Source organism: Lissotriton vulgaris, chromosome 5, assembly GCF_964263255.1.
Source record: "Lissotriton vulgaris chromosome 5, aLisVul1.2, whole genome shotgun sequence".
Lineage (NCBI taxonomy): Eukaryota > Metazoa > Chordata > Amphibia > Caudata > Salamandridae > Lissotriton > Lissotriton vulgaris.
Window position 1 is genome coordinate 306,654,711 of NC_141693.1, and position 25,979 is coordinate 306,680,689.

Genomic DNA, 25,979 nt, shown 5'->3' on the forward strand with positions numbered 1-25,979 from the left:
CCAAGGAGCGTTGGGTACTGGGAGGGGATGCAACAAACCTGAGGGCTTATTATGGGCCGGTTTATTCACGGCACACACAGGACAGGCCTTTACATACGACTGTACGTCTCTAGCAACTGACTCCCACCAGAACCACCGCAAATAAAACTCCATAGTTTTGGTGGTACCAGGATGCCCAGCAAGAGAGGAAGAATGACACCATTTCAAGACCATATCCCGAAGATCAGGGGGAATAAACAGTTTGTCCTCATGATACAGCAACCCATTTTATAAGGAAAACAAAGGCTGCGACAGCCAAGGTGTAAGATCGATCTTTCCCATTTTTAACTGAACCAACTCTTTAAAGTCATCAGTGGAAATGCTGCCCACTATTCTTTCAGGAGCAATGAACGAACACCTCTCTTTCTCAACTGTCAGGTCAGTGTGTTTCACATGGATACAGGACAATGCATCTGATTTTAACTGCTGCACTGCGGGCCTATAAGTAATGATAAAATCATACTCATTGAAAAATGAAACCCACCGCATCTGGCGAGGGGTTAAGGTTCGCGCTGACCGGAAGAACTCCAAGTTTTTGTGGTCAGTGAAGATCGTTATCGGATGCCGAGCACCCCACAAATGATTACGCCACTCTTCAAAAGACAATTTAATGGCCAACAATTCACGGTATAATTCCTCTCAGCGGGCAGCAAGGTTTTAGAAAAAAAGGCAATCGGATGCATGTATCCGTTCTCCACGTCTCTCTGGGACAACACCCCACCCACTGCGCACAAAGAAGCATCCGCCTCCACAAAAAAAGGCAATGTAGGGTCAGGATGAACCAAAACAGGTGCTGTAGTGAACCTTTCAATTAATAGATTCAAAGATGATTGAGCATGATCTGACCAAACAAAAGGCACCCCCTTCCTCAACAACACCGTCATGGGGGCTATAATCTCCGAGAAATGTGAGATAAACCGCCGATAGAAATTGGCGAACCCAAGTAGGACCTGAATCTCTCTTACACAAGTCGGCGACGGCCAAGAAGTGATAGCTTCTGTTTTCTTGGGATCCATCATAATCCCCTTTTCGGAAATCACAAACCCCAAAAACTCCACCTTAGGTGTGTGAAAGCTACACTTTTCTAGTCGGACGTACAGCTGGTGTTCTTTCAGGCGCTGCAATACCTGCCCAACATGGACTTCGTGTTCCGCAACAGTGTTAGAGAACACAAGGATATCGTCAATGTAGACTATGACGCTCAAATCTAAATATTCCCTCAGTACCTCGTTGATGAAAAACTGAAAAGCAGCCGGAGCGTTACATAGCCCAAAAGGCATAACGCAATACTCGTAAAGGCCAAATTTGGTCCGGAAGGCAGTTTTCCATTCATCGCCTTCACGGACGCGGATGAGATGGTAAGCCCCCCTAAGATCTAACTTGGTGAAAACTGTTGCATGCTTCAGTTGATCAAGCAACACAGGTATTAAGGGAAGAGGGTACTTGTTCTTATTCGTACCCTTGTTGAGCGCTCTATAGTCCACACACGCCCGGAGTCCACCCTCCTTCTTCGGAATAAAGAAGATAGCCGATGACACATGCGAGGAGGAGGGACAAATGAAGCCTTTCTCCAGCATTTCTTCGATGTACTCCTTCAAATGCTGTTTCTCAGGGCCCGACAAAGCATAGACACGACTACAAGGTAGCGTCGCCCCCGGCATCAAATCAATCCGACAATCGAAAGGGCGCTGGGGGGGAAGTTCTCTAGCCTTTCCTTTATCAAACACTTCACTAAAGGCCGAATAGGTTTCAGGGACTCCCAACTCTTCTCCCGTTCCACCAGAACTCACTGCACAAGTCAAGGGGGTTATCCAATCAGTGGCTACCTTATAACAACTCTGCAAACAGTGAACGGAGTCAAGGGTCACCGTTCTCCTTATCCAATCTATTTTGGGATTATGTGTCTGCAACCACGGTACTCCCAAAACCACGCCAAAAGAAGGGGCATCAATCAAATCAAAACCTATTTCCTCCGAATGACCATTGTCTCCTACCATACATAGAGGTTCAGTCTGACGTGTAATTGTACCGGAAGACAATTCAGTACCGTCTATGGCCCTCACCGGTTCAGGTTGTTCCTTGTAAACCCAGGGAACTCCAATTCTTTCAGCCAACTTGATGTCCATAAAGTTCCCCGTAGCACCGGAGTCTAACTATGCCGACACTGGAGCCCTATGGTTGTTTGAGATAACCAAACAAACTGTGATGGTAAAATGTCTTGGGACCCTCTTCACTATGCCGGGTATCTGATACGGGGTACATTGAACCATAGAGTCCTTAACCAGGGCGTCCCTGTGCACACAGGCCACAGCCTTACGAGAGGGTTCCTTAGAAGGTTTCACTGGAAAGTCCCTTGCACAGTGTCCCTCATGGCCACAATATAAACACAGATTGTTGGATCTACGCCTTTCCTTCTCAACCGAAGTCAACGGTCCCCTTACTCCACCTATCTCCATCGGTTCGGGGGTCTGTTTTAACTCCCCCCCAGATCCCTTTGATTCACTCCGAATAGAGAGAGGTCTTGCCAAGAAATGTCTAGTTCTTTCTCCCTTCCTTTCCAACAGTCTGTGATTCAACTTCACCACCAGATCAATAAACTCAGTACAATCCGACGGAGGATTTACCACCTGGGAAACCACATCCTTTAGTTCCTCGCATAACCCCTGATAGAAAATGGAGGTTCGTTTATCAACAGGCCAGTGCGTTTCTGACACCAACCTATTGAAGGTGGACACATATGTAAGGAGATCTTGCTTGCCTTGTCGTAACTTCAATAGCTCAGCGTCACTGGCTTGCATAAACGCATGTTTAGCAAAAAGGGCATGCCTCAAATCCTTGAATAAATCATAATTATTCAACACAGGATCATCATTCTCCACTAAAGGCACAGCCCATGTAGCCGCAGTCCCTGCCAAATAAGATATCACAAATGCCACTTTGGCGGAATCGTTAGGGAAGGCTGTGGGCCTGCACAAAAAATGGAGATGACACTGATTCATGAAGACTGCGAATTTATTCGAATCCCCCGTAAAGCGTTCAGGGGCCGCTAAAGGGACAGGTGTAGGGGTGGTAACATTGACAGTCATAGGAGCCGAGCTATTACCAGCACCTCTGTTATACTGAAAAGTGGCGGGTTGTAGCAAAGGTTTACCCGCTCCCCAACTTCCCTGTTCTCGGGACCTGGCCACATCCAACTCCCGACCCAACCCCTGGTTCTCTTGCTTTAAGTCCTGCAATTGCGTTTGTAAAGCCGTTATCGCACCCATTAATTCCTGCATAGTGGGGACCCTCTCTTCCTGCCCATTATCCTCATTCTTATCAATATCCATCCTCGCTCGGGCAGCACAATTATTCGTGGGCTTGGTTTTTTGTCAGATTGTCTCCCACTAGGAACCACGCTGCAGGAGCGACGATATTCCCAGCCCTCTATCCCCACACAGTCTGCAGTCCGCAATATATATATCACTGCACACTACAGCCTGAGCCAGGAGAGATTGAAGGATAAAAAAGAACAAAACCCGGGGAAGAAGAAGACTTCAGAGTACCCAGTGCGTCTCCAGCTCTTAAGGCTCTCAAGGGGTACAGAAAGAAACTCACACCCTGCAGAGGAGAGATAAACAGAAAGATCACAGATGAGAAATCACACCCCGCTTTACTCTCTCTATGCACATACAGTGTTTTGGGAGACACAACAACCCCTTTCGTCTTACCCGCAGAAGCCTCGCTCTGCAAACAAATAGTCTCTCAGCACAAAAACACGAACTCAACCGATAATCCCACGTAGCTCGGTCACCAGAAAAGACAACGTGACCGGTAATTAAACCAAGCACTGACTGCCCGGTTTCTTCTCCTTAAAAGCGATCACATGGGTCAGAGGGAGGGGTGTAATCGACAGCATGTGCACAGAGAGAGGACTGGGCGCAGCCCGCTCTAAATCCCAACAGTACCTCCCCTCAAAGGCCTCCCTACTGGACGGGGCTTGGATGGGTTGCGTAAATGGAAAAGCCTCACCAATCTAGGGGCATGTACCCCACTCGCTGCCTCCCAGGTACGATCCTCAGGGGGATATCCCTTCCAATCAATCAGATACATGAGTTTCCCATTCCTTCTCCTGGAATCCAAGATAGCACTAACCTCGAACTCCTCATCCTCACCTACCACCACAGGAGGGGGGGGGGCAAAACCTGCATGGTGACTACATATGGTTTCAAAAGGGAAGTGTGAAAGACAGGATGGATCCCATACTCATCAGGTAACCCCAACTTCATTGCTACAGGATTAACCACTTTGATAACAGGAAAAGGACCCACAAATCTAGGCTGTAATTTTCGTGACCCCCCTAGTCTCAAATTCTTGGTGGAAAGCCACACCTTGTCCCCCACCCGGTATGAAGGAGCAGGGGCCCTATGTTTATCTGCCTGCCTCTTCATGTCAACCTTGGCCTTCTCTAGATGTTCCAAAGCCGTGTTCCAAATCCGAACCAATGAGAGACCCAAGGTAGTCACTGCAGGTCCCTGGCCTGAAGGCTGAATAGGGATTGCTCGAGGGTGGAACCCCATGGAACAAAAGAAAGGGGTCATTCCCACTGCTGAATGCACACTGTTGTTATATGCAAATTCAGCCAGAGGGAGAGCCACAACCCAACTGCATGACAATGACGTTCCCAGACACCTCAAATACTGCTCCATGGTTTGATTGGTGCGCTCCGTCTGACCATCCGACTGAGGATGACATGCGGAGGACAGACATAGTTTCATCCGTAAAGCAGCACACAACTCAGTCCAGAAATGAGAAACAAACTGAGCCCCCCTATCCGATACAATTGCCAAAGGCAATCCATGCAAGCTTACCACGGAAGACACAAAGATCGTTGCCAATTCCCCAGCAGTAGGTAACTTATCTAAGGGCACAAAATGCGCCATCTTAGTGAATGAATCCATTACAACTAATATGGCTGTAAAGCCAGACTCCAATGGTAAGTCTGTCACAAAATCCATACTTATTGTTTGCCAAGGAGCGTTGGGTACTGGGAGGGGATGCAACAAACCTGAGGGCTTATTATGGGTCGGTTTATTCACGGCACACACAGGACAGGCCTTTACATACGACTGTACGTCTCTAGCAACTGACTCCCACCAGAACCACCGCAAACAAAACTCCATAGTTTTGGTGGTACCAGGATGCCCAGCAAGAGAGGAAGAATGACACCATTCCAAGACCATAACCCGAAGATCAGGGGGAATAAACAGTTTGTCCTCATGATACAGCAACCCATTTCGTAAGGAAAACAAAGGCTGCGACAGCCAAGGTGTAAGATCGATCTTTCCCATTTTTAACTGAACCAACTCTTTAAAGTCATCAGTGGAAATGCTGCCCACTATTCTTTCAGGAGCAATGAACGAACACCTCTCTTTCTCAACTGTCAGGTCAGTGTGTTTCACATGGATACGGGACAATGCATCAGATTTTAACTGCTGCACTGCGGGCCTATAAGTAATGATAAAATCATACTCATTGAAAAATGAAACCCACCGCATCTGGCGAGGGGTTAAGGCTCGCGCTGACCGGAAGAACTCCAAGTTTTTGTGGTCAGTGAAGATCGTTATCGGATGCCGAGCACCCCACAAATGATGACGCCACTCTTCAAAAGACAATTTAATGGCCAACAATTCACGGTATAATTCCTCTCAGCGGGCAGCAAGGTTTTAGAAAAAAAGGCAATCGGATGCATGTATCCGTTCTCCACGTCTCTCTGGGACAACACCCCACCCACTGCGCACAAAGAAGCATCCGCCTCCACAAAAAAAGGCAATGTAGGGTCAGGATGAACCAAAACAGGTGCTGTAGTGAACCTTTCAATTAATAGATTCAAAGATGATTGAGCATGATCTGACCAAACAAAAGGCACCCCCTTCCTCAACAACACCATCATGGGGGCTATAATCTCCGAGAAATGTGAGATAAACCGCCGATAGAAATTGGCGAACCCAAGTAGGACCTGAATCTCTCTTACACAAGTTGGCGACGGCCAAGAAGTGATAGCTTCTGTTTTCTTGGAATCCATCATAATCCCCTTTTCGGAAATCACAAACCCCAAAAACTCCACCTTAGGTGTGTGAAAGCTACACTTTTCTAGTCAGACGTACAGCTGGTGTTCTTTCAGGCGCTGCAATACCTGCCCAACATGGACTTCGTGTTCCGCAACAGTGTTAGAGAACACAAGGATATCGTCAATGTAGACTATGACGCTCAAATCCAAATATTCCCTCAGTACCTCGTTGATGAAAAACTGAACAGCAGCCGGAGCGTTACATAGCCCAAAAGGCATAACGCAATACTCGTAAAGGCCAAATTTGGTCCGGAAGGCAGTTTTCCATTCATCGCCTTCACGGACGCGGATGAGATGGTAAGCACCCCTAAGATCTAACTTGGTGAAAACCGTCGCATGCTTCAGTTGATCAAGCAACACAGGTATTAGGGAAGAGGGTACTTGTTCTTAATCGTACCCTTGTTGAGCGCTCTATAGTCCACACACGCCCGGAGTCCACCCTCCTTCTTCGGAATAAAGAAGATAGCCGATGACACAGGCGAGGAGGAGGGACGAATGAAGCCTTTCTCCAGCATTTCTTCGATGTACTCCTTCAAATGCTGTTCCTCAGGGCCCGACAAAGCATAGACACGACTACAAGGTAGCGTCGCCCCCGGCATCAAATCAATCCGACAATCGAAAGGGCGCTGGGGGGGAAGTTCTCTAGCCTTTCCTTTATCAAACACTTCACTAAAGGCCGAATAGGTTTCAGGGACTCCCAACTCTTCTCCCGTTCCACCAGAACTCACTGCACAAGTCAAGGGGGTTATCCAATCAGTGGCTACCTTATAACAACTCTGCAAACAGTGAACGGAGTCAAGGGTCACTGTTCTCCTTATCCAATCTATTTTGGGATTATGTGTCTGCAACCACGGTACTCCCAAAACCACGCCAAAAGAAGGGGCATCAATCAAATCAAAACCTATTTCCTCCGAATGACCATTATCTCCTACCGTACATAGAGGTTCAGTCTGACGTGTAATTGTACCGGAAGACAATTCAGTACCGTCTATGGTCCTCACCGGTTCAGGTTGTTCCTTGTAAACCCAGGGAACTCCAATTCTTTCAGCCAACGTGATGCCCATAAAGTTCCCCGTAGCACCGGAGTCTAACAATGCCGACACTGGAGCCCTATGGTTGTTTGAGATAACCAAACAAACTGTGATGGTAAAATGTCTTGGGACCCTCTTCACTATGCCGGGTATCTGATACATGGTACATTGAACCATAGAGTCCTTAACCAGGGCGTCCCTGTGCACACAGGCCACAGCCTTACGAGAGGGTTCCTTAGAAGGTTTCACTGGACAGTCCCTTGCATAGTGTCCCTCATGGCCACAATATAAACACAGACTGTTGGATCTACGCCTTTCCTTCTCAACCGAAGTCAACGGTCCCCTTACTCCACCTATCTCCATCGGTTCGGGGGTCTGTTTTAACTCCCCCCCAGATCCCTTTGATGCACTCCGAATAGAGAGAGGTCTTGCCAAGAAATGTCTAGTTCTTTCTCCCTTCCTTTCCAACAACCTGTGATTCAACTTCACCACCAGATCAATAAACTCAGTACAATCCGACGGAGGATTTACCACCTGGGAAACCACATCCTTTAGTTCCTCGCATAACCCCTGATAGAAAATGGAGGTTCGTTTATCAACAGGCCAGTGCGTTTCTGACACCAACCTATTGAAGGTGGACACATATGTAAGGAGATCTTGCTTGCCTTGTCGTAACTTCAATAGCTCAGCGTCACTGGCTTGCATAAACGCATGTTTAGCAAAAAGGGCATGCATCAAATCCTTGAATAAATCATAATTATTCAACACAGGATCATCATTCTCCACTAAAGGCACAGCCCATGTAGCCGCAGTCCCTGCAAAATAAGATATCACTAATGCCACTTTGGCGGAATCGTTAGGGAAGGCTGTGGGCCTGCACAAAAAATGGAGATGACACTGATTCATGAAGACTGCGAATTTATTCGAATCCCCCGTAAAGCGTTCAGGGACCGCTAAAGGGACAGGTGTAGGGGTGGTAACATTGACAGTCATAGGAGCAGAGCTATTACCAGCACCTCTGTCATACTGAAAAGTGGCGGGTTGTAGCAAAGGTTTACCCGCTCCCCAACTTCCCTGTTCTCGGGACCTGGCCACATCCAACTCCCGACCCAACCCCTAGTTCTCTTGCTTTAAGTCCTGCAATTGCGTTTGTAAAGCCGTTATCGCACCCATTAATTCCTGCATAGTGGGGACCCTCTCTTCCTGCCCATTATCCTCATTCTTATCAATATCCATCCTCGCTCGGGCAGCGCAACTATTCGTGGGCTTGGTTTTTTGTCAGATTGTCTCCCACTAGGAACCACGCTGCAGGAGCGACGATATTCCCAGCCCTCTATCCCGACACAGTCTGCAGTCCGCAATATATATATCACTGCACACTACAGCCTGAGCCAGGAGAGATTGAAGGATAAAAAAGAACAAAGCCCGGGGAAGAAGAAGACTTCAGAGGACCCAGTGCGTCTCCAGCTCTTAAGGCTCTCAAGGGGTACAGAAAGAAACTCACACCCTGCAGAGGAGAGATAAACAGAAAGATCACAGATGAGAAATCACACCCCGCTTTACTCTCTCTATGCACATACAGTGTTTTGGGAGACACAACAACCCCTTTCGTCTTACCCGCAGAAGGTTTCTGTATCGCTGTACTGGAGACTTCGTGCCTCTTGATTTGTATTGAAATCTTCTAGAGTTAACACCACTCTTTAGGAGTTTCCTTGACTCTTTATACACATTAGGGGAAAAAGTCTTCCGACACAAAAAACCCCTTCCGTCTTGGATATGTGTAAATCAAACGTCCCGCTTCCCAACACAACCCGAAAATTCAGTGGCCACAAAAAGAAAAGAAAAAACCGCCAACTAACAGCTGGTTCGTAAATGAACCTTAATTACACACAAGGACATCGAGTGAGGTCCAATACCCGGAAATGAATGCACTGGCGTTCTTCCAATGTCCGCACGCAGCCGCGTACAAACTCCAATGCAGAATCAGGTACTTAGCGCTACAATGTCCGTAATCCCAATCCAGAATCTGAAAGATCCTTTTCAGAGCGAAGCCTCGCTCTGCAAACAAATAGTCTCTCAGCACAAAAACACGAACTCAACCGATAATCCCACGTAGCTCGGTCACCAGAAAAGACAACGTGACCGGTAATTAAACCAAGCACTGACTGCCCGGTTTCTTCTCCTTAAAAGCGATCACATGGGTCAGAGGGAGGGGTGTGATCGACAACATGTGCACAGAGAGAGGACTGGGCGCAGCCCGCTCTAAATCCCAACAGCCGTCTCCTCGTCGTGCTTCAACATCCTACGCATGCTACGCAAGATCCTCCGGTGGATCCCCACCGAGACCAGGAAGACGGTCACCCAGGCCCTGGTCACCAGCCGACTGGACTATGGTAACTCCCTCTATGCCGGAACCACCGCCAAACTCCAGAAGAGACTCCAGCGGATCCAGAACGCCTCAGCACGACTCATCCTGGACATCCCCCGTCGCAACCACATCTCCGGACACCTGGGAGACCTGCACTGGCTCCCGGTCAACAAGAGAATCACCTTCCGTCTCCTCACACACGCACACAAAGCCCTGCACAACCAAGGCCCAGGATACCTCAACAGCCGCCTCAACTTCTACGCTCCCAAACGCCAGCTTCGATCGACCGGCCACGCCCTCGCCGCCGTCCCCCGCATCCGAAGAGCCACCACAGGGGGAAGGTCCTTCTCCTACCTCGCCGCCAAGACCTAGAACTCCCTCCCGACCCACCTCCGCCTGACCCAGGACCACCTCGCCTTCAGGAAGCAGCTCAAGACCTGGCTGTTCGAGCAGTAGCGGACCCCCCCTCCCCAAGCGCCTTGAGACCCTCCGGGTGAGTAGCGCGCTATACAAATGCTTTGATTGATTGATTGATTGAGCTGAAGGCGGGCGAGCAGGTCTAATGTTGACCTGGCTGTTCCGATCTGAAGGTTGGGAGGCCCCTATCACAAAGGTGGTGAGCCCAACTGGATACCTGGTTTTCTCCCAGGGGGAGATCCATGACCTCTTTACAGCACACTGCAAGACTTTATATGAGCCAGGTGCCCCCCTTCCTGACATGGTTCTGGACTTGTTTCTTAACAGAGGTCCCTAACTGAAGCTCACTGCAGAAGGACGGAAAACACTGGGTGTCCCCATATGAGGGGCGGAAATTAGGACAGCAATTAAGAGTCTGGCCTGTGGCAAAACGCCTTGGTACGAATGACCTCCCAGTGGAGTTTTATCATACGTATATTCCCCAGTTGGCTCCGTGCCTCACCACGATGCAATGTTGAATTGGAGTAGGCTTCCTGATACAGCCGTGGAAGCCTTAATGTCTGTCCCTAAGCCCACAGGTGATGCTCCTGACGTAGCATCCTATCACCCTCTTTCAATGCTGAATCTAGGTCATAAAATACTTAGCAAAGCCTTGGCCACTTTTATCCAACTGTATCTTCCTGCTCTAATACATGAAGTTTAAAATGGCTTTATACTTAAATGCAACACTTCGAATAGCATCCGATGTTTGTTTCATGTTCTGGTGGCGATGGATATGACGTGCTTCCCCACAACACTGGTGTTTCTGATGGGTGCATTTTTGACCCCTTTGATGTTGGATGGGGCACTTGATAAGGATGCTCCCTTTCCCCTATTCTGTTCGCATAGGCTATTGAGCCATTTCCTGCATGCTCAGACTGGAAGGCTGAGGTGTGCGGGTCACCCTTCGGGACAGGGAGCATGTGGTCTCGCTTTATGTGGATGACATGCTTATCGAAGTGAGAGATGCTGACATGGGGGTTCTGTGGAGTGTCTCCATTCTGGAAGATTTTGGGAAGGTATTGGGCCTCCACGTAAATTGGCAGAAGTCATGTTCTTTTCGAGTCTTGGGGGTGATTAGGAGTCCGCCGGTGGCAGCAGCCAGAGTGGGATCCAATGGAGACCTGAAGTATTCAAATATTTTGGGGGTCAAGGTGTCTCACACGCACACTGACATTAGGTAGGGCAATCTTGGGGGAGTGATGCGCAGCCTTAAGAAAAGTGTTTTGGAGGTCTCTGTAGCTCCCCACCATGGCTCGTATGGCACTGGCTAAATCCTCCAGCGTGACCTATATCATTTTGCTAATCTCCCAATATGGATACCGAAAACCGGGTTTAGATCCCTCGATGTACTGCCCACAGGTGTCTGTGCTAATATTGCAGAGGCTTTCATCCGGGGGTGGCTTGGAGAGTTCCAGACTATGAATTCTACTATTAAGCGGCCCAACAGCAGTGGCTGGCCCGATGGCTGGTGGGACATAATCATGCAGAGCTGGGTGATTTTGGCAATCCATGCAGAAAAGACATGATGTCAGCTCTGTTAATGAGGCTCAAGATACTCTCACTCAGTCCACCTAATCTTCTTCAAATAGAGCTTTAGTGTTGGGGAGGGGTCTGCCGCCAGGCAGCTCCAGCTGCGGTCTATGCCCCAGAGTTGCTGCTGGTGGACTGGCTGACCATGCATGGAGGCTACTTCACTGCCGTATGCATGTCGTCCTGGGCAGAAGCGGGGATTGGGACCTTAGGCGACTGTTACGCAGAGGGCTCCTTCTGGTCCTTGGAGGGGCTGAGGGCGAAGATGGTTTACCTGGAACACAGTTCCTGACGTACGGGTTGATAGCCAGTGTGGTAAGTAACTTGTACAGGGCTCTGAAACCTGAGCCGCCCACCCATGCTCTACTCCAGACCATCTTGACGTTTGGAGAAAGCTGACATTTGGTCTCTAGGCTATATAAGGCGGCATTGACCATGAGAACTGATGATTTGCCGACCTTGAGAACGAGGTGGGAGGGCATCATGGGTAGGCCCTTTCGAGATAAGGAATGACCCGCGTTCTTAAACGCACTTACACGTGCAACACTAGCTTGAAGTACACACACTTCAACTATTTCCACTGCAGGTACCTCACCACTCATTAACTCAACATTGGGCTGCAGATGAAGGATCTGAGGTGTCCTAGATGTGCTCAAGCTGATGTGGACTTTCTTCACATAATTTTGGATTGTCTGATCGATTTTGCCTCGATGTTACAAGGATCTGGAGCGCGCCCTGAACCATGGGCACCTCTCTCCGGCCTAAATTTGCCTCCTTCGCCTGAATAGAAGACGCTCCGAGCATAAGGTAGGTAACAGATTTTTGGATCTGGTTCTGGGGGTGGCGCGCAGGGACATAGCCTGTCACTGAAAATCTCTTCATGGACCACCTCATGGCAGGTTGGGGCTGAGCTGAGAAGCTGGGAGACAGCTGAAGGGCAGGCGCTAAGGACCGAGGACTACAGAGGGGTGAGTAGACTCTCACTAGCTGATCTGTGGTGGGATGTGTTCGAAAATTTCCTAGAGCTTGTATAGTATTGGCGATCCTTTGAAGATCTAAGGCCCTTCTGACTGATGGGAGAATGGCGCAAATTGGCATGACTGATGTCCTGTTATCCTATTCAGTAGAGTTGAGCTGGGGTCCCTGAAGTGTATTTGGGGTGATCTTGAGGCCTGGGTTCCTAACAGCCTCACCTGACCGGGACGCCTCCCGGTATTGCCCTGCTCCAACCCTGACCCACTGATGGCATGACTCTTGCAGAGCCTATGGATGGAAGATATAAGGAACAATGGGCAGAGTTGAGTTTATTGTTTGATTGTTTCGATGATATACGGGGTTGGGAGTCTCAACTACTGGGTGGACACGGTCAGCCTGGTGGCATGAGACTGCAAACAAAAATGTATTGCTGATGTGTTATTTTTCATACAATCCCAAATGTAATGTGACTTTGGTATATTATGCAGAACTTATTAAATATGTGTTCTATCAAGAATTTACTGTGTAAACGACCTGTATGGAAAATGTATAAAAATATATTTCAAAAGGAACAAAATGTACACATGCCAATATTTATGCAAACTTTATCAACTACCATGATATTTAAGTGTATTTTGAACAACAATATTGTTGACGAATTGAAAAATACAACAAACCTAAGATATTTTCATGAATGATATTTTAGCTGTCACTATATTTTAACCATGATATTTTATTAAAACAATATTTAAGATTCAATATTCAGGTACCATACGGAATTATATACCTATTATACAATGGAATTAGAAATGTACCTGCTTGGGGGAGGAGGAAATTAGAATTTCAACACAGAATTTTAACTCACCCCTGCAAGAAGTCTTCTGACAACTGAGGAGAACTTGCTTAGACTAGTTCACAGAGCATGGAACGGATGGGGTTGTGAGAATGAAAATCTAGGTAAGTGTTTACTAGGATGGCGGGACAGAGTCAGCCACATATCGACAAAATACAGACTTAGTCCCCATCCCTAGCAGCATTTCAGGGGCTCTGCCTTGCCAGTGGATATCTCAGTTTCCTTGTTGATCACTCTCAATCTGGCACTGTTAGTGGCACAATTGATGATTATGCATCCCTACTCCTTCTTTACATGTAGAACTTTCCTTTGGCAGATGGCTACTCTGCGGAGGATATTGTCTACTGCTGGTCAGAGATCCAGCCACAAACTCACGGACTGGAGAAACTTCAACTGGCTCAGTTCACAATCACCAATTACAGTTTCACCAGAGAGATGATGAACTTCAAAGCAGGTATGGTAGAAATCTCTAAGCTCCTGTTTTGTGACCTACCCTACGAAGGTCATGCTTTTTTGTTTTTTTCCCCAAGATCTTTTTATTGATTACTCCAGTATCAATCCACATAAGGCATGTGTTTCCATGTATATTACACTTTTTAAAGATAGTTAAATCATTGTGTCTCATCGATGACCTACTCCCAATCTCTTGCATCCCCCCTTTCCTAGAACATCTCACCCAGCAGTTTCACCCATTCACAGTGGAATTTATTTAACTTCTGACAATGTAGGGCCTCATCTACAAGAAAATGACACAGCGCTGCACTGCAAGCCATTTAGCTGCGCTGTGCTGCGTCATTGATAAAGCAAAGGAATGCGTTGTATTAACAACAATACACTGTATCCCTATGCTTTCCCCTGTGCCGGCACACAATTGGCTGCCATGCACCAGCGCAGGCATCCTTACCTAATTTTGTAAGGGAGCCTGCGCTGCGGGGGATGACTGTTTTTGTGCAGGAAGGAACAGCTTTCTGCACAAAAACCATAATTATTGGCATAGAAAGAGGAAAAAACGAAGAGAAATAAAAGTATTTCTCTTTTTTGCGCCATTCCTACCCCTCACCTGGGGAGGCATAGGATTGTGACGCATTCCCAGTTTTACAAAATGTTGTGCATCTGGGAATGCGTCATGTTCATTGGATGTTGCGTGGAAACATCTACAGCAACACCTGCAGCACGACCTTACGTGGCCTTGTAAATAGAGGCAAGCCCATTGCGCCGCCGTTGCGTTAAAAAAAGTGATGCACAAGCGGCGCAATGGGCTTGTACATAAGTCCCATGGTCCAAATCCTACGCTATCCTCTGTACATCAGAGTCCCTCCTTTTTAGCCATTCCTTCATGGTAATAATCTAGGCCCTCTATTATAACATTGAGTTCCCAACAAATCTCTCCTTCTCCAGCAGGCCAATTCCCCCGCCTCAGCCTGCACTTCCACCTGAGGAGGAACAGATGGGTGTACATCATACAGTCCTATGTGCCTTCGATCCTGTTGGTCGCCATGTCTTGGGTGTCTTTCTGGATCACTCAATCAGCTGTGCCAGCCAGAGTGTCACTTGGTAAAATAATTCTATTTGATGAACAAGGGGGAAGGGGAAGTGATGGGAAAATACAGTAATCACAAGCTGTACTTACCTAGATGGGTAAAAGTGTATTTTTGATTAAAGCATAATGGGGTCGTGATTATGGAAAGTCATTCTGCATTCAATTAACAATTTTTTTTTTCAATTAATGGCAAAAATGTAATGTATATATGCCAATGTCTTCTTTGATACTAGTAATGCTGTTTATAGCCCTCTCTGTCTCCCTCTCTCGTTCCCACTTTCTTTCTGTCTTTTCCCTGCTCCTTCTTTATCTTTCTCCACCTCTCACTTTCTTTTTTTTCTCTCAAACACTCTCACTCTTTTTCTCTACCCTTCTTTCTATTCATTCTATTATATATCACCCTCCTTCTCTCGCAGTTTCATATATATGCATTACCCAGAGCCCATGTATAATTGTAAAATTGTAGAGTATTGCAACTATGTATTTATACAGTCATAAAAGTTAATTCTTAATTATGTAGAGAACCGCCTTATTGTCCCTCACAAATCCCTCTTTTTACACATAATAAAATGAATTTAACAATATGGCAATGATAATCACATACTTCCTATTGGAAGGATAGAATTGCTATCATTGCGGATATAATATGTGTATCTTTTTAATTTTACTTTTATTTTAATTTTCACTTTATAACACATGAGCACATTAACAGGTGGAATTATTGGTCTGAAATCCTTGAACATAAGAGTAAACCAACAGATAAAAAAGATAAAAAAGAACCCTGTTCATATGTAGCATTTTGCTGAAATGGTCACGTAAGAAAACAACAGAGCATTTCGTTTTTTCACTTGAAATGCAATATTTATGATCTATGACAACTTAGTATATCATTTGTTAACAAATTGTTTAAATACTTGTATTCATAGTGTAATGCGAAGAATAATCAGATTACCAAAATCAGTCTTTAAAAAGAGTTAAGTTAAAGCTGTTTACTGTTGATGAAACGGGTCTTTTAACTGACATTGTATAGTATGTTGTTTATGTTCATTCGGATGCATGGACCAATCGTGATGCTCTTTGTAATTCAAATAATGGAGGGAACCTCACAATTATTACCAGCGAGCAAGGCGTCAGGTACGCCGAAACGCGTTTGGGTTAGCACGGTAACGCACTTTGTAAAAATGAAAAAATAAAGAATCTTAGCGGCTGCTGAAATCAAAAGAGTCCGTCTCTCTCGTTGTTTGGGGACGCCGGGTGGATATCGGCGTGGAGAGTGGAACCAGGATTCGTATCGGAGAGGCCAGGCTTGACCTACAATAGACGGACCCCTTCACATCAAGAGGCGGGAACTTACAAACAAGCCAAGACGGAGAAGCAGCTCGGGAGAGCTTTTAACGTTCCCAGCCCCCTGCTCTGAGTGAGGAACCGGAGGAGTGGAGACTCGGTGGTTTGGAGATCCAGCGCGACTCAGCAAGTCGGAGGACGAGCTAAGGAAGTGTCGGATGCATCAAACCGTGAGTTTCTCAACCCCAAACGGTCCAGTTAATACTCGTAATTTGCAGGAGAGAAGGCACACAGAAGCCGCGACTTTTGATCCCACGATACTAAAGGAGTGGGTTAAAAAAATAACTAATAGTGCATAATTGATTACCGGCTGAGGATGGAAATTTCAGATGGAGAGAGGGACAAGGAGGCAGATGATCTATTTGGCAATTTGCTGATGGCAGATATAAACCAGGGAATTTCAATTGAAAAAACGGAGCAGCATTCCAATGTAAAAACTTTAGTGAAACAACTTGAGAAACATCACAAGAGCGAAGTGACAAAATACTGGGAAGCTAAGTCCCTAGAAAAATATCATGAGGCAGGAATAATACCCCGTGGGCTTCGCATAATGCTTGCTCCGAGCTTTGAAAAACCTAACCCTATGTTATTAAAAGAGTGGGCTGAATCAAATCTTGGAGCGTCAATGCGCTTAGTCTGCTTACTGATAAAATATGCAAGAATTGATAGGGACACGGACCTCAAAGAAATAAAGAAACTAAAAGAAACAATTGACTCTCTCACGGATACAAATAACAAAGACATTATAGAAAAATCCTTAAAAGACATGCACGGGCGCAAAACAAAGTTGGAAGATACAATCAAAAAAAGAAAAGTATGGAAATTTAGTCGGGACAAAAACGATTATGACAGAGGACAAGTTTTCACCTTTGCTAGAAAGTATGACCTGGTGAAAAGACAACGATTGAATAAAACCACATCAATGACTCAAGAAAATAAAGACAATGGCAATAAAGCTACAACATCTAGTACCATTTCACAGCCTGAGAATTCTAGCTCTGAAGGGATTACTCTAACGAGTGATGAAGATTCTGACGGTGGGAGCACGGAGCGGGCCTCTGAACTATTGGGCCCTTTAACCTACGCGGAGGAACTAGAATACATTCGAGAGCAGAGAGTTCAGTCCCTCAGGCCACGTCAACAACAGAAGCAAAACGTACCAATACAGAAAGGAACAGGAACCGCCGCCAACGAAGGCAAGCCAACAAGAGGACGCGGAAACTGGCAACAGAAAAGGAGGAAGTGGAACAAATAAAAAGCTCTGGAAACATTGATCGTACCATTGTTAATCTAACAGGGATTAATTTGAATGAAGCAGAAAAACAGCTCCTCAAGTTAGGTCTCAGCTATTGTCCTGAAAGCAACTTTGATTTCGTAAAAACTAGAGTGGACATTTACAAATTTATAAGAAAGGTGAAATTGACAAAATACTTCACTATAAAAAACCCGGAAAGTAAAAACCCACGGAGAACACAAACACGGGCGATGGAAACAGTGGGAATGACAATACAAGATATCCCCCTGTTAAGAACATTACATAATCTGGGTAAATACACACTAAATGACACCACTCCTAGGACCCAAGAACTTCTACAAGAGGAAGACATCAACGGAAATAAAGGAAGCATAAGTCCTTTCAAAGCTCCATCCACTTTCGTCCCAATCATGCCGAGGGACGCAGTGGATGTCTTCCATGATAGAGTAGTAGAAGAACTAAAAATGCTCCATAAAAAAACGTGCATGCAAAAAACAAACAACTCTAATAAAAACAAGCAATACTTTCAATTAATGGCCAAACTAAAGAACAATGCTACAGTGGTGATAAATCGAGCAGACAAAGGGGGCAATATAGTCCTATGGGATAAGAATCTTTACAGAGATGAAGCTAGCAGACACCTTGATGACACCAATTGCTATGAACTTTCCAATGGAATGGCAGTCCATAAAATGAATGAACAATATAAAAAAGAAATTCATAAATGGACACGAGAGGGATTGCTAACAAAGGAGGAAAGTACATTTCTAAACAACAATTTCCCCAAGTTACCAACATTCTATTTAATCCCTAAAGTCCACAAAGGGATTAATGCACTCCAAGGTAGACCTATTATCTCAGCACAAGGGAGTACTTTTGAAAGCACATCCAAATATGTGGACTTTTTTCTACAGGACTTTGTAAGAACACTGCCTTCATTTATTCAGGATTCTAGAGACTTCTTGGCCAAACTCAACAATGTAGATTGGAATGATGATTATTTACTAATAACATTGGACATTAAATCATTATACACGTGTATCAAACATGATACAAGGGAGTGCTCCTCTATCGACCTCCTGGGGCTAGAGCCGCGTTCCTAACGAACTTAAGCACCTTAATAGAATCAATAGCCACAGATGAGTCCATTACTGTAATGGGCGATTTTAATTTTTATCTTGAACAAAATAATGATAAAGATACTATCACCCTTACATCAGACTTAGAAACTATAGGTCTTAAGCAATTGGTCACGGGCCCAACCCATCAGGCAGGACATGCGCTAGATGGCATGTTTACGAACGTGGAAGACCTACAGGTGACCGAAATCCTCCCCATGACGTGGACCGACCACTCGGCCATTTTCAGTAGGCTGACCATTAAAGATCCGTTCAGGAAGAAGACCTCCCACCCCAAGCCAGGCACTTTCAAGGCGTGGAAGGACATAAATTACAACAACCTAAATATACTTTTAAATAACACTAAACCTGAACTATCTAACGATCCCTGTACTTCTACTTACCAATTTCATGAATGGCTGAGTGACGCCACGTCTCAACTGGCACCCACTAAGTCCCACTCAAGAAACCGAAGTACGCCGACTGCTCAGTGGTACACAGAAGAGCTAAAAATACAGAAACAATTAACGAGAAACAGGGAAAGGTACTGGCGACAAACTTATGACAGTGAAAGTAAGAATAAATATAAAGAAGCTCTAGTCACCTATAAAATTATGATCACGGTAGCAAAGAAGCGCTTTTTCTCTCTGCACATAGAACAAGCTAAAAATGCCAGCAAACAGCTGTATAACATAGCTAAAACCCTATCAGGTAACACACCAGACTTAAACCCCCCCCCATCACAATCACTATGCGATGCCCTGTCTGAGTTCTTCTTCACGAAGGTGAATAATATATACCAAGCTTTCACCTTGGAACCTAATACTAATGCTGCCCCCCCCTCTCAGACAGTCCTGAGTAATACCATGACGAGTTTCAAACCTTTAACGACCGATCAAACAAAAACCATACTGAGGTCCATTAAATCAGGCTCTGCCTTGGACCCTTGCCCCACATCGGTGTTAGCCATGGTTTCAGACACAATTATTCCCATTATCACTCGCGTCTGCAATATAATATTGAGCTCTGGGACTTATCCAGACTCCTTAAAAAACACGTTGATTAAGCCTTTGCTTAAAAAACCAAATCTTGACAGAAAAGATCTGAAAAACTACCGGCCTATAGCAAGTCTCCCTTTTTTAGCCAAAGTGACAGAGAAAACCATGAACCAGCAGCTGTCGGAACATATAGAGAGAAACAATCTGCTTGATGATACCCAGTTTGGGTTCCGTAAATACCATGGAACCGAAACTGCTATCATCAAAGCAGCGGATGATATTAGACTCATCCGGGACCAAGGAGGGACAGCCTTGCTGGTACTCTTAGACCTCTCGGCAGCATTCGACACGGTTGACCATAAGACCTTGGTCGACCGTGTCGAAAAATGGGTATCCAGTCCACTGCGAGAAACCTGCTTGCCTCCTTCTTGGCTAATAGAACTCAGGCGGTCACTCTTGGACCATTCCAATCTGCCAAATTGTCGTTACCGTGTGGGGTACCTCAAGGCTCATCCCTTAGTCCGACACTATTTAACATCTATGTGTCGGACCTTGCTAGTGTCATCAAAGCACATGGGATGAGCCTAACCTCATACGCAGATAACACACAGTTGGTGTTGGCCATTAAGGGTGACGGACAGGAGGTGGCAGAACGGTTCCAAAGAGGCATGACAGCTATCGGTGAGTGGATGGCAGGAAACTGCCTGAAGCTCAATTCCGAGAAAACGGAGGTTGTCATTTTTGGAAATCTCTCGCCATCCTGGCCGACAACTTGGTGGCCATCAGCATTTGGCACTCCACCTTGTCCTACCCCCAAGGTGAGAAATCTAGGAGTTACCTTTGACAACCAGCTCAACTTCATGGCTCATGCCAATAAGGTAGCGTCCACGGCCCATTTTAAACTCAGAATGATAAGGAAAATCCTGCCTTTTCTGCCTGACACGGCCGCTAAGACCCTGGTCACGTCATTGGTTTTACGTTCACTAGATTACTGCAACGGACTCTTCCTGAATGCACAATCCAGAGTCACAAAAAAGTTACAGACGGTACAGAATGCGGCTGCACGCCTGCTGTCCAAAAAACCAAAATTCGCACCCATCTCAGATACTCTGAGGACCTACCACTGGCTGTCTATCCAAAACAGGATAAAGTTTAAAGCTATGTGTACAGTCTATAAGGTAATGCAGGATCAGGGGCCTCGTTTCCTTAAAGATCATCTAATACCTTACAGTCCAGCCAGAAAGCTACGATCTTCATCACTTAATCAATTAGTGGTCCCACGTAGCAGAACAGTCACATGGGGTGACCGCCGCTTCCTAGTTGCGGCCCCCAAAATCTGGAATACCCTACCATACCACGTCAAAGCCAGCCCATCACTTTTACAGTTTAGAAAAAACTTGAAGAAGTGGTTATTCAACCAATAATATAGTACACCCACCTTATACCTCACCTCTAAGGAATGACATTACTGCAGTCTAGCGCCGAGACACCCAAGGGTAATCGTTCGCGCTCTATAAGTGTCAGTAAATAAATAAATAAATAAATAAATAAATAAATAAGATGGTATGGCAGCAATAGAATATTTCCTTAGTTTACGGAATGACCAATACCATGAACACAACAAAATGCTGCTTAGAAAGATACACTGGTGCTTGTATAATAACAGATTTCTGTATGATGGTAAGATATACAGACAAAAACAGGGGGTGGCCATGGGGGCATGCTTCTCCCCCAGCTACGCATGTTTACATGTGGGCTGGTGGGAGGAGCATGTCCTCAGGCGGGAACATCTTGCCCTATGGCGCTTCATAGATGATATGTTTATAATTTGGAGAGGTACTAAAGAAGAAGCTTGTGAATTCATCAATATCATGAATAACAACACATTGAACCTAGAATTCACACACCAGATAGAGAAAACCAAGATTAGCTTCTTAGATGTACAGGTCAATGTAAATGCAGGGCAAATAGAAACTAGCCTGTTTGTAAAACCTACTGCAGGAAATACCTTGCTACACGCAAGTAGTTTCCACCCCAGCCACACTATAACAAGCCTCCCATATGGGGAATTCCTCAGAGTAAAAAGAACTTGCAGCTCAACACATGCATGTGAGGAAGCCCTATCTCTTACCAAAAACAAACTGCTAGAACGAGGCTATAAAGAAAAAAACTTAAAAACTGCACTGCAAAAAGTATCTCTCATTAAAAGAGAAACACTTTAATAACCCAAGGCAGTTGCCATAGATTCTAGTTCGACACATAGAAGGGAAACCAATGTTGAATCAGATGAGACCAAGAAGGACTGTAGATTTATTTCTACTTATAGTAGACAGTCTAAAACCATTAAGAAAATCATCACTAAAGAATGGCCGATCATATTAACAGATGGGGTTCTGAATGAAGTCTATGCACATAAACCAAATTTTACTTTCAGGAACACCCATTCCATGAAATCAGATCTGGTCAAAACCAGTCCCGAAATGTTTAAAAAAGACAACTGGTTATCCGCCCACAATGGATTTTTTAAATGTGCATCCTGCAGAGCCTGCAAATTCGGCTCCAACACTACCACATACACAACCGCATTCTCAGATCGTCCCATTAAAATCAAAGGACATTTCACATGCAAGACTGAGTATGTTGTGTACATTTTAACGTGTATATGTGGTTTGAGATATGTTGGAAGCACTAAGCTTCCAGCACAGGCCAGGATCCTGCAACACCTACGGGCCATAGTAAACTGGGACCCCAACTACCCTGTAGCTAGACATGTGAAAATAGAACATGGAAATAATCTTAATGTTCTTACATATTTTGTAATTGATCATTTTCCTAGCAGCAAAAGAGGGGGTGACTGAGAGAAAACACTTCGTAGACTGGAAACCAGTTGTATATTAGAATTGGACAGTAAAAGTCCAAAGGGCCTGAATACTTGTGATGACCTATACCATTACCTTTAAAACATCCAAAATGTCACTACTCCGTATAATTATTTTTCAATGAAGGAACATGTTACCATCACCTTAGGATTCAGTAGTGAAATATAAACACTCTTATTCCTAATAGAATGCAATAAATAGGACACCCCTTTATATTTTATACAAGGGTTTTTAAACTATTTATGTATTTATTCAGATATATATATATATATATTTTTTTATAATGCGTATAAGGTGTTCTAGAAATTTAGGAGCTACAGAGTGTGACTTCTATACTATAACATTACCAAGGAAAATAAAAGATACTCAATTGGATAATGTTTAGATGAAATCCATTTTAAATTTCAATGGAAATGGTATGACATCACATCCAAGCTACAACCATGGGGATTGATCCAGTAATTAACCATGCATTACCCAGAACCCATGTATAATTGTAAAATTGTAAAGTATTGCAACTATGTATTTATACAGTCATAAAAGTTCATTCTTAATTATGTAGAGAACCGCCTTATTGTCCCTCACAAATCCCTCTTTTTACACATAATAAAATGAATTTAACAATATGGCAATGATAATCACATACTTCCTATTGGAAGGATAGAATTGCTATCATTGCGGATATAATATGTGTATCTTTTTAATTTTACTTTTATTTTAATTTTCACTTTATAACACATGAGCACATTAACAGGTGGAATTATTGGTCTGAAATCCTTGAACATAAGAGCAAACCAACAGATAAAAAAGATAAAAAAGAACCCTGTTCATATGTAGCATTTTGCTGAAATGGTCACGTAAGAAAACAACAGAGCATTTCGTTTTTTCACTTGAAATGCAATATTTATGATCTATGACAAATTAGTATATCATTTGTTAACAAATTGTTTAAATACTTGTATTCATAGTGTAATACGAAGAATAATCAGATTACCAAAATCAGTCTTTAAAAAGAGTTAAGTTAAAGCTGTTTACTGTTGATGAAACGGGTCTTTTAACTGACATTGTATAGTATGTTGTTTATGTTCATTCGGATGCATAGACCAATCCTGATGCTCTTTGTAATTCAAATAATGGAGGGAACCTCACAATTATTACCAGCGAGCAAGGTGTCAGGTACGCCGAAACGCGTTTGGGTTAGCACGGTAACGCACTTTGCGGCTGCTGAAATCAAAAGAGTCAGTCTCTCTCGTTGTTTGGGGACGCCGGGTGGATATCGGCGTGGAGAGTGGAACCAGGATATATATATATATATATATATATATATATATATATATATATATATATATATATATATATATATATATATATATATATATATATATATATATATATATATATATATTTATATATATATATATATATATATATATATATATATATATATTCTGCTCCTTGGGGTGTCCAACTAGCGGGTTTCACTTGAGCTTGCGTGCGCCCTCCCCACAGCGATAAATTGGTATGGGCAGTTGCATGTTTGAATTTAAAGCATTTGATTCGCCGGACGCGTTTCGGAAATTTCTTCTTCAGGGGCCATCAATAAAGTGCATAACAGTGGTTCTCTTCCCAACATTTGGCAATATCGTGTGCCCAGTTGGGCTGTTCGTTATGACACAACACATTGCTTTATGGGTAAGGTAGTACATTTATTTTATCCTGAATGGATGAACTCCCAAGGAGCAGAATATTAAGCGGCGGTCCTGCCGCTGGGTTTGCACCACCCCGGTAAACGGGGGCACAGGACTTGTCATCCAGAGAATCCTGAGTGTGGGGCTTGCGTGACGGATTGAGGACAGCAGCAGTGTTTGGGGCTCATGTTAGAGCCTAAGGATCGAGCATTCATGAAGAAGTGCTCTCAGTAGACACATTTTGTGCTTCATTGGATTGATAGATATTCGCCATAGTAATAATAACTTTTTTAAGTTTATGGGTGATATCTAAAATCATCTAAATAATTTTATTCTATGCTGATCCTTCTCAACTAGTTTATCTTAGTGTTTGTCAAACACTTACTGGTTTAGTATGATATTCATTAGAACACCCTTTTACTACACGTAACATTATTTGCACTTTAGTATCACTGTACACCTTAATTTTAAAAAAAAATTATTATTGCTGCGAATACAATGTGGTGTCACAAGACGTCCGTTTTCGTTTTTGATAACCAATTGGTAAGATCTATACGGACAAGTTCATCGTAAGCTGGTTTTAGGCTTTTTCATTACGTGACAATCATATTTTTGCAGTTGGGCATTGGATTTGTGATTTTTGTCATGTGTTTAGAACTCTTCTTAAAAGCGTTTATGAACTTTACTGTTTAAACACAAGTATATAAAGCTATGATTCTAGTACCTACAATGTTTTATTGTATGAGTATATGCTTTAACAGAATACCAATATTTGTACATTTATGTTTTTATGTTGTGGAATAGGGCTTTATTCCCAGATTTGGTATCGTACAATTTATGTTCTGGTATGGACAATTTAACAACTCTAAGGACATTTGTTTTGGTACAAACAATCATTCGTGACGCCACTCATTAGACATCAACTTCTGTCATTTTCCAAATTGTCACAATTGTATTAGGACCGTTAAAATTTGCAAATCAATTGACATAATGTAAATAATTAATACGACTTTATGATGTATATAAATGCATTTGTGCAGGTATTATTTTTTGGAAAAAAGACTTGTAGTTTATATCGCAGTATGTTTTCACTTTTTACTATTTGTGTAGTTCAAGCAACCATCTGATCACAGTCACCAATGTATTTAAATTCATTTGTTTGAGCAGCAAGATTATGTGAGCAAGGCTACACGTTAGCCGAAACGCGTCATCCTGTCCGACATCTCGCACCATTTATAATTAAATAAAGTCACTGCAGCCAGCAGTGTATGCTGATTTTGGAGTCCGTGTCTTCCTCCGTTTGGTGGCTACAGGCGCCGGACAGGTAATTGGATATATATATATATATATATATATATATATATATATATATATATATTAGCAGCCCATCCCGACCTTGCCTGGGAGCAATCAGGCTTCCCGGACCCCCGCCCGCCCGACATTGTGCAGCAGCCCGGCCCCCGCCCACCCTGACATTGTCAAGCAGCTCTGGCCCCTGCCCGCCCCGCCCCCCCGAGCAATCAGGCTTCCCGGACCCCCGCCCGCCCCGACATTGTGCAGCAGCCCGGCCCCCCGCCCGCCCTGACATTGTGAAGCAGCTCGGGCCCCTGCCCGCCCCGTCCCCCACCTGCCCCGACCCCCGCCTGCCCGGAGCCTTACCTCAACTGCTGCTCCTCCCCCGCGCTCCTCATTTCACCGCTCTGCGGCTTCTTGCGGCTTACTGCTCCGCCCGCCTGTCCGCCGGTCCTCACCACCATTCATCCATTCATCACTGCTCCTCCACCGCGCCATGT

The 25,979-nt window shown here is 44.5% G+C and overlaps 1 protein-coding gene across 1 annotated transcript in view; it reads left to right on the plus strand.

Moving 5' to 3' along the window:
* The window catches only part of GABRD (gamma-aminobutyric acid type A receptor subunit delta), a 237,594-nt gene that overhangs the window by 172,611 nt on the left and 39,004 nt on the right, over positions 1 to 25,979 (plus strand). Inside the window, exons 6-7 of the mRNA XM_086921533.1 lie at positions 13,681 to 13,818; positions 14,766 to 14,918. Of these exons, the coding sequence (XP_086777659.1) occupies positions 13,681 to 13,818; positions 14,766 to 14,918 (291 nt within the window). The remainder of the gene's footprint in view (positions 1 to 13,680; positions 13,819 to 14,765; positions 14,919 to 25,979) is intronic.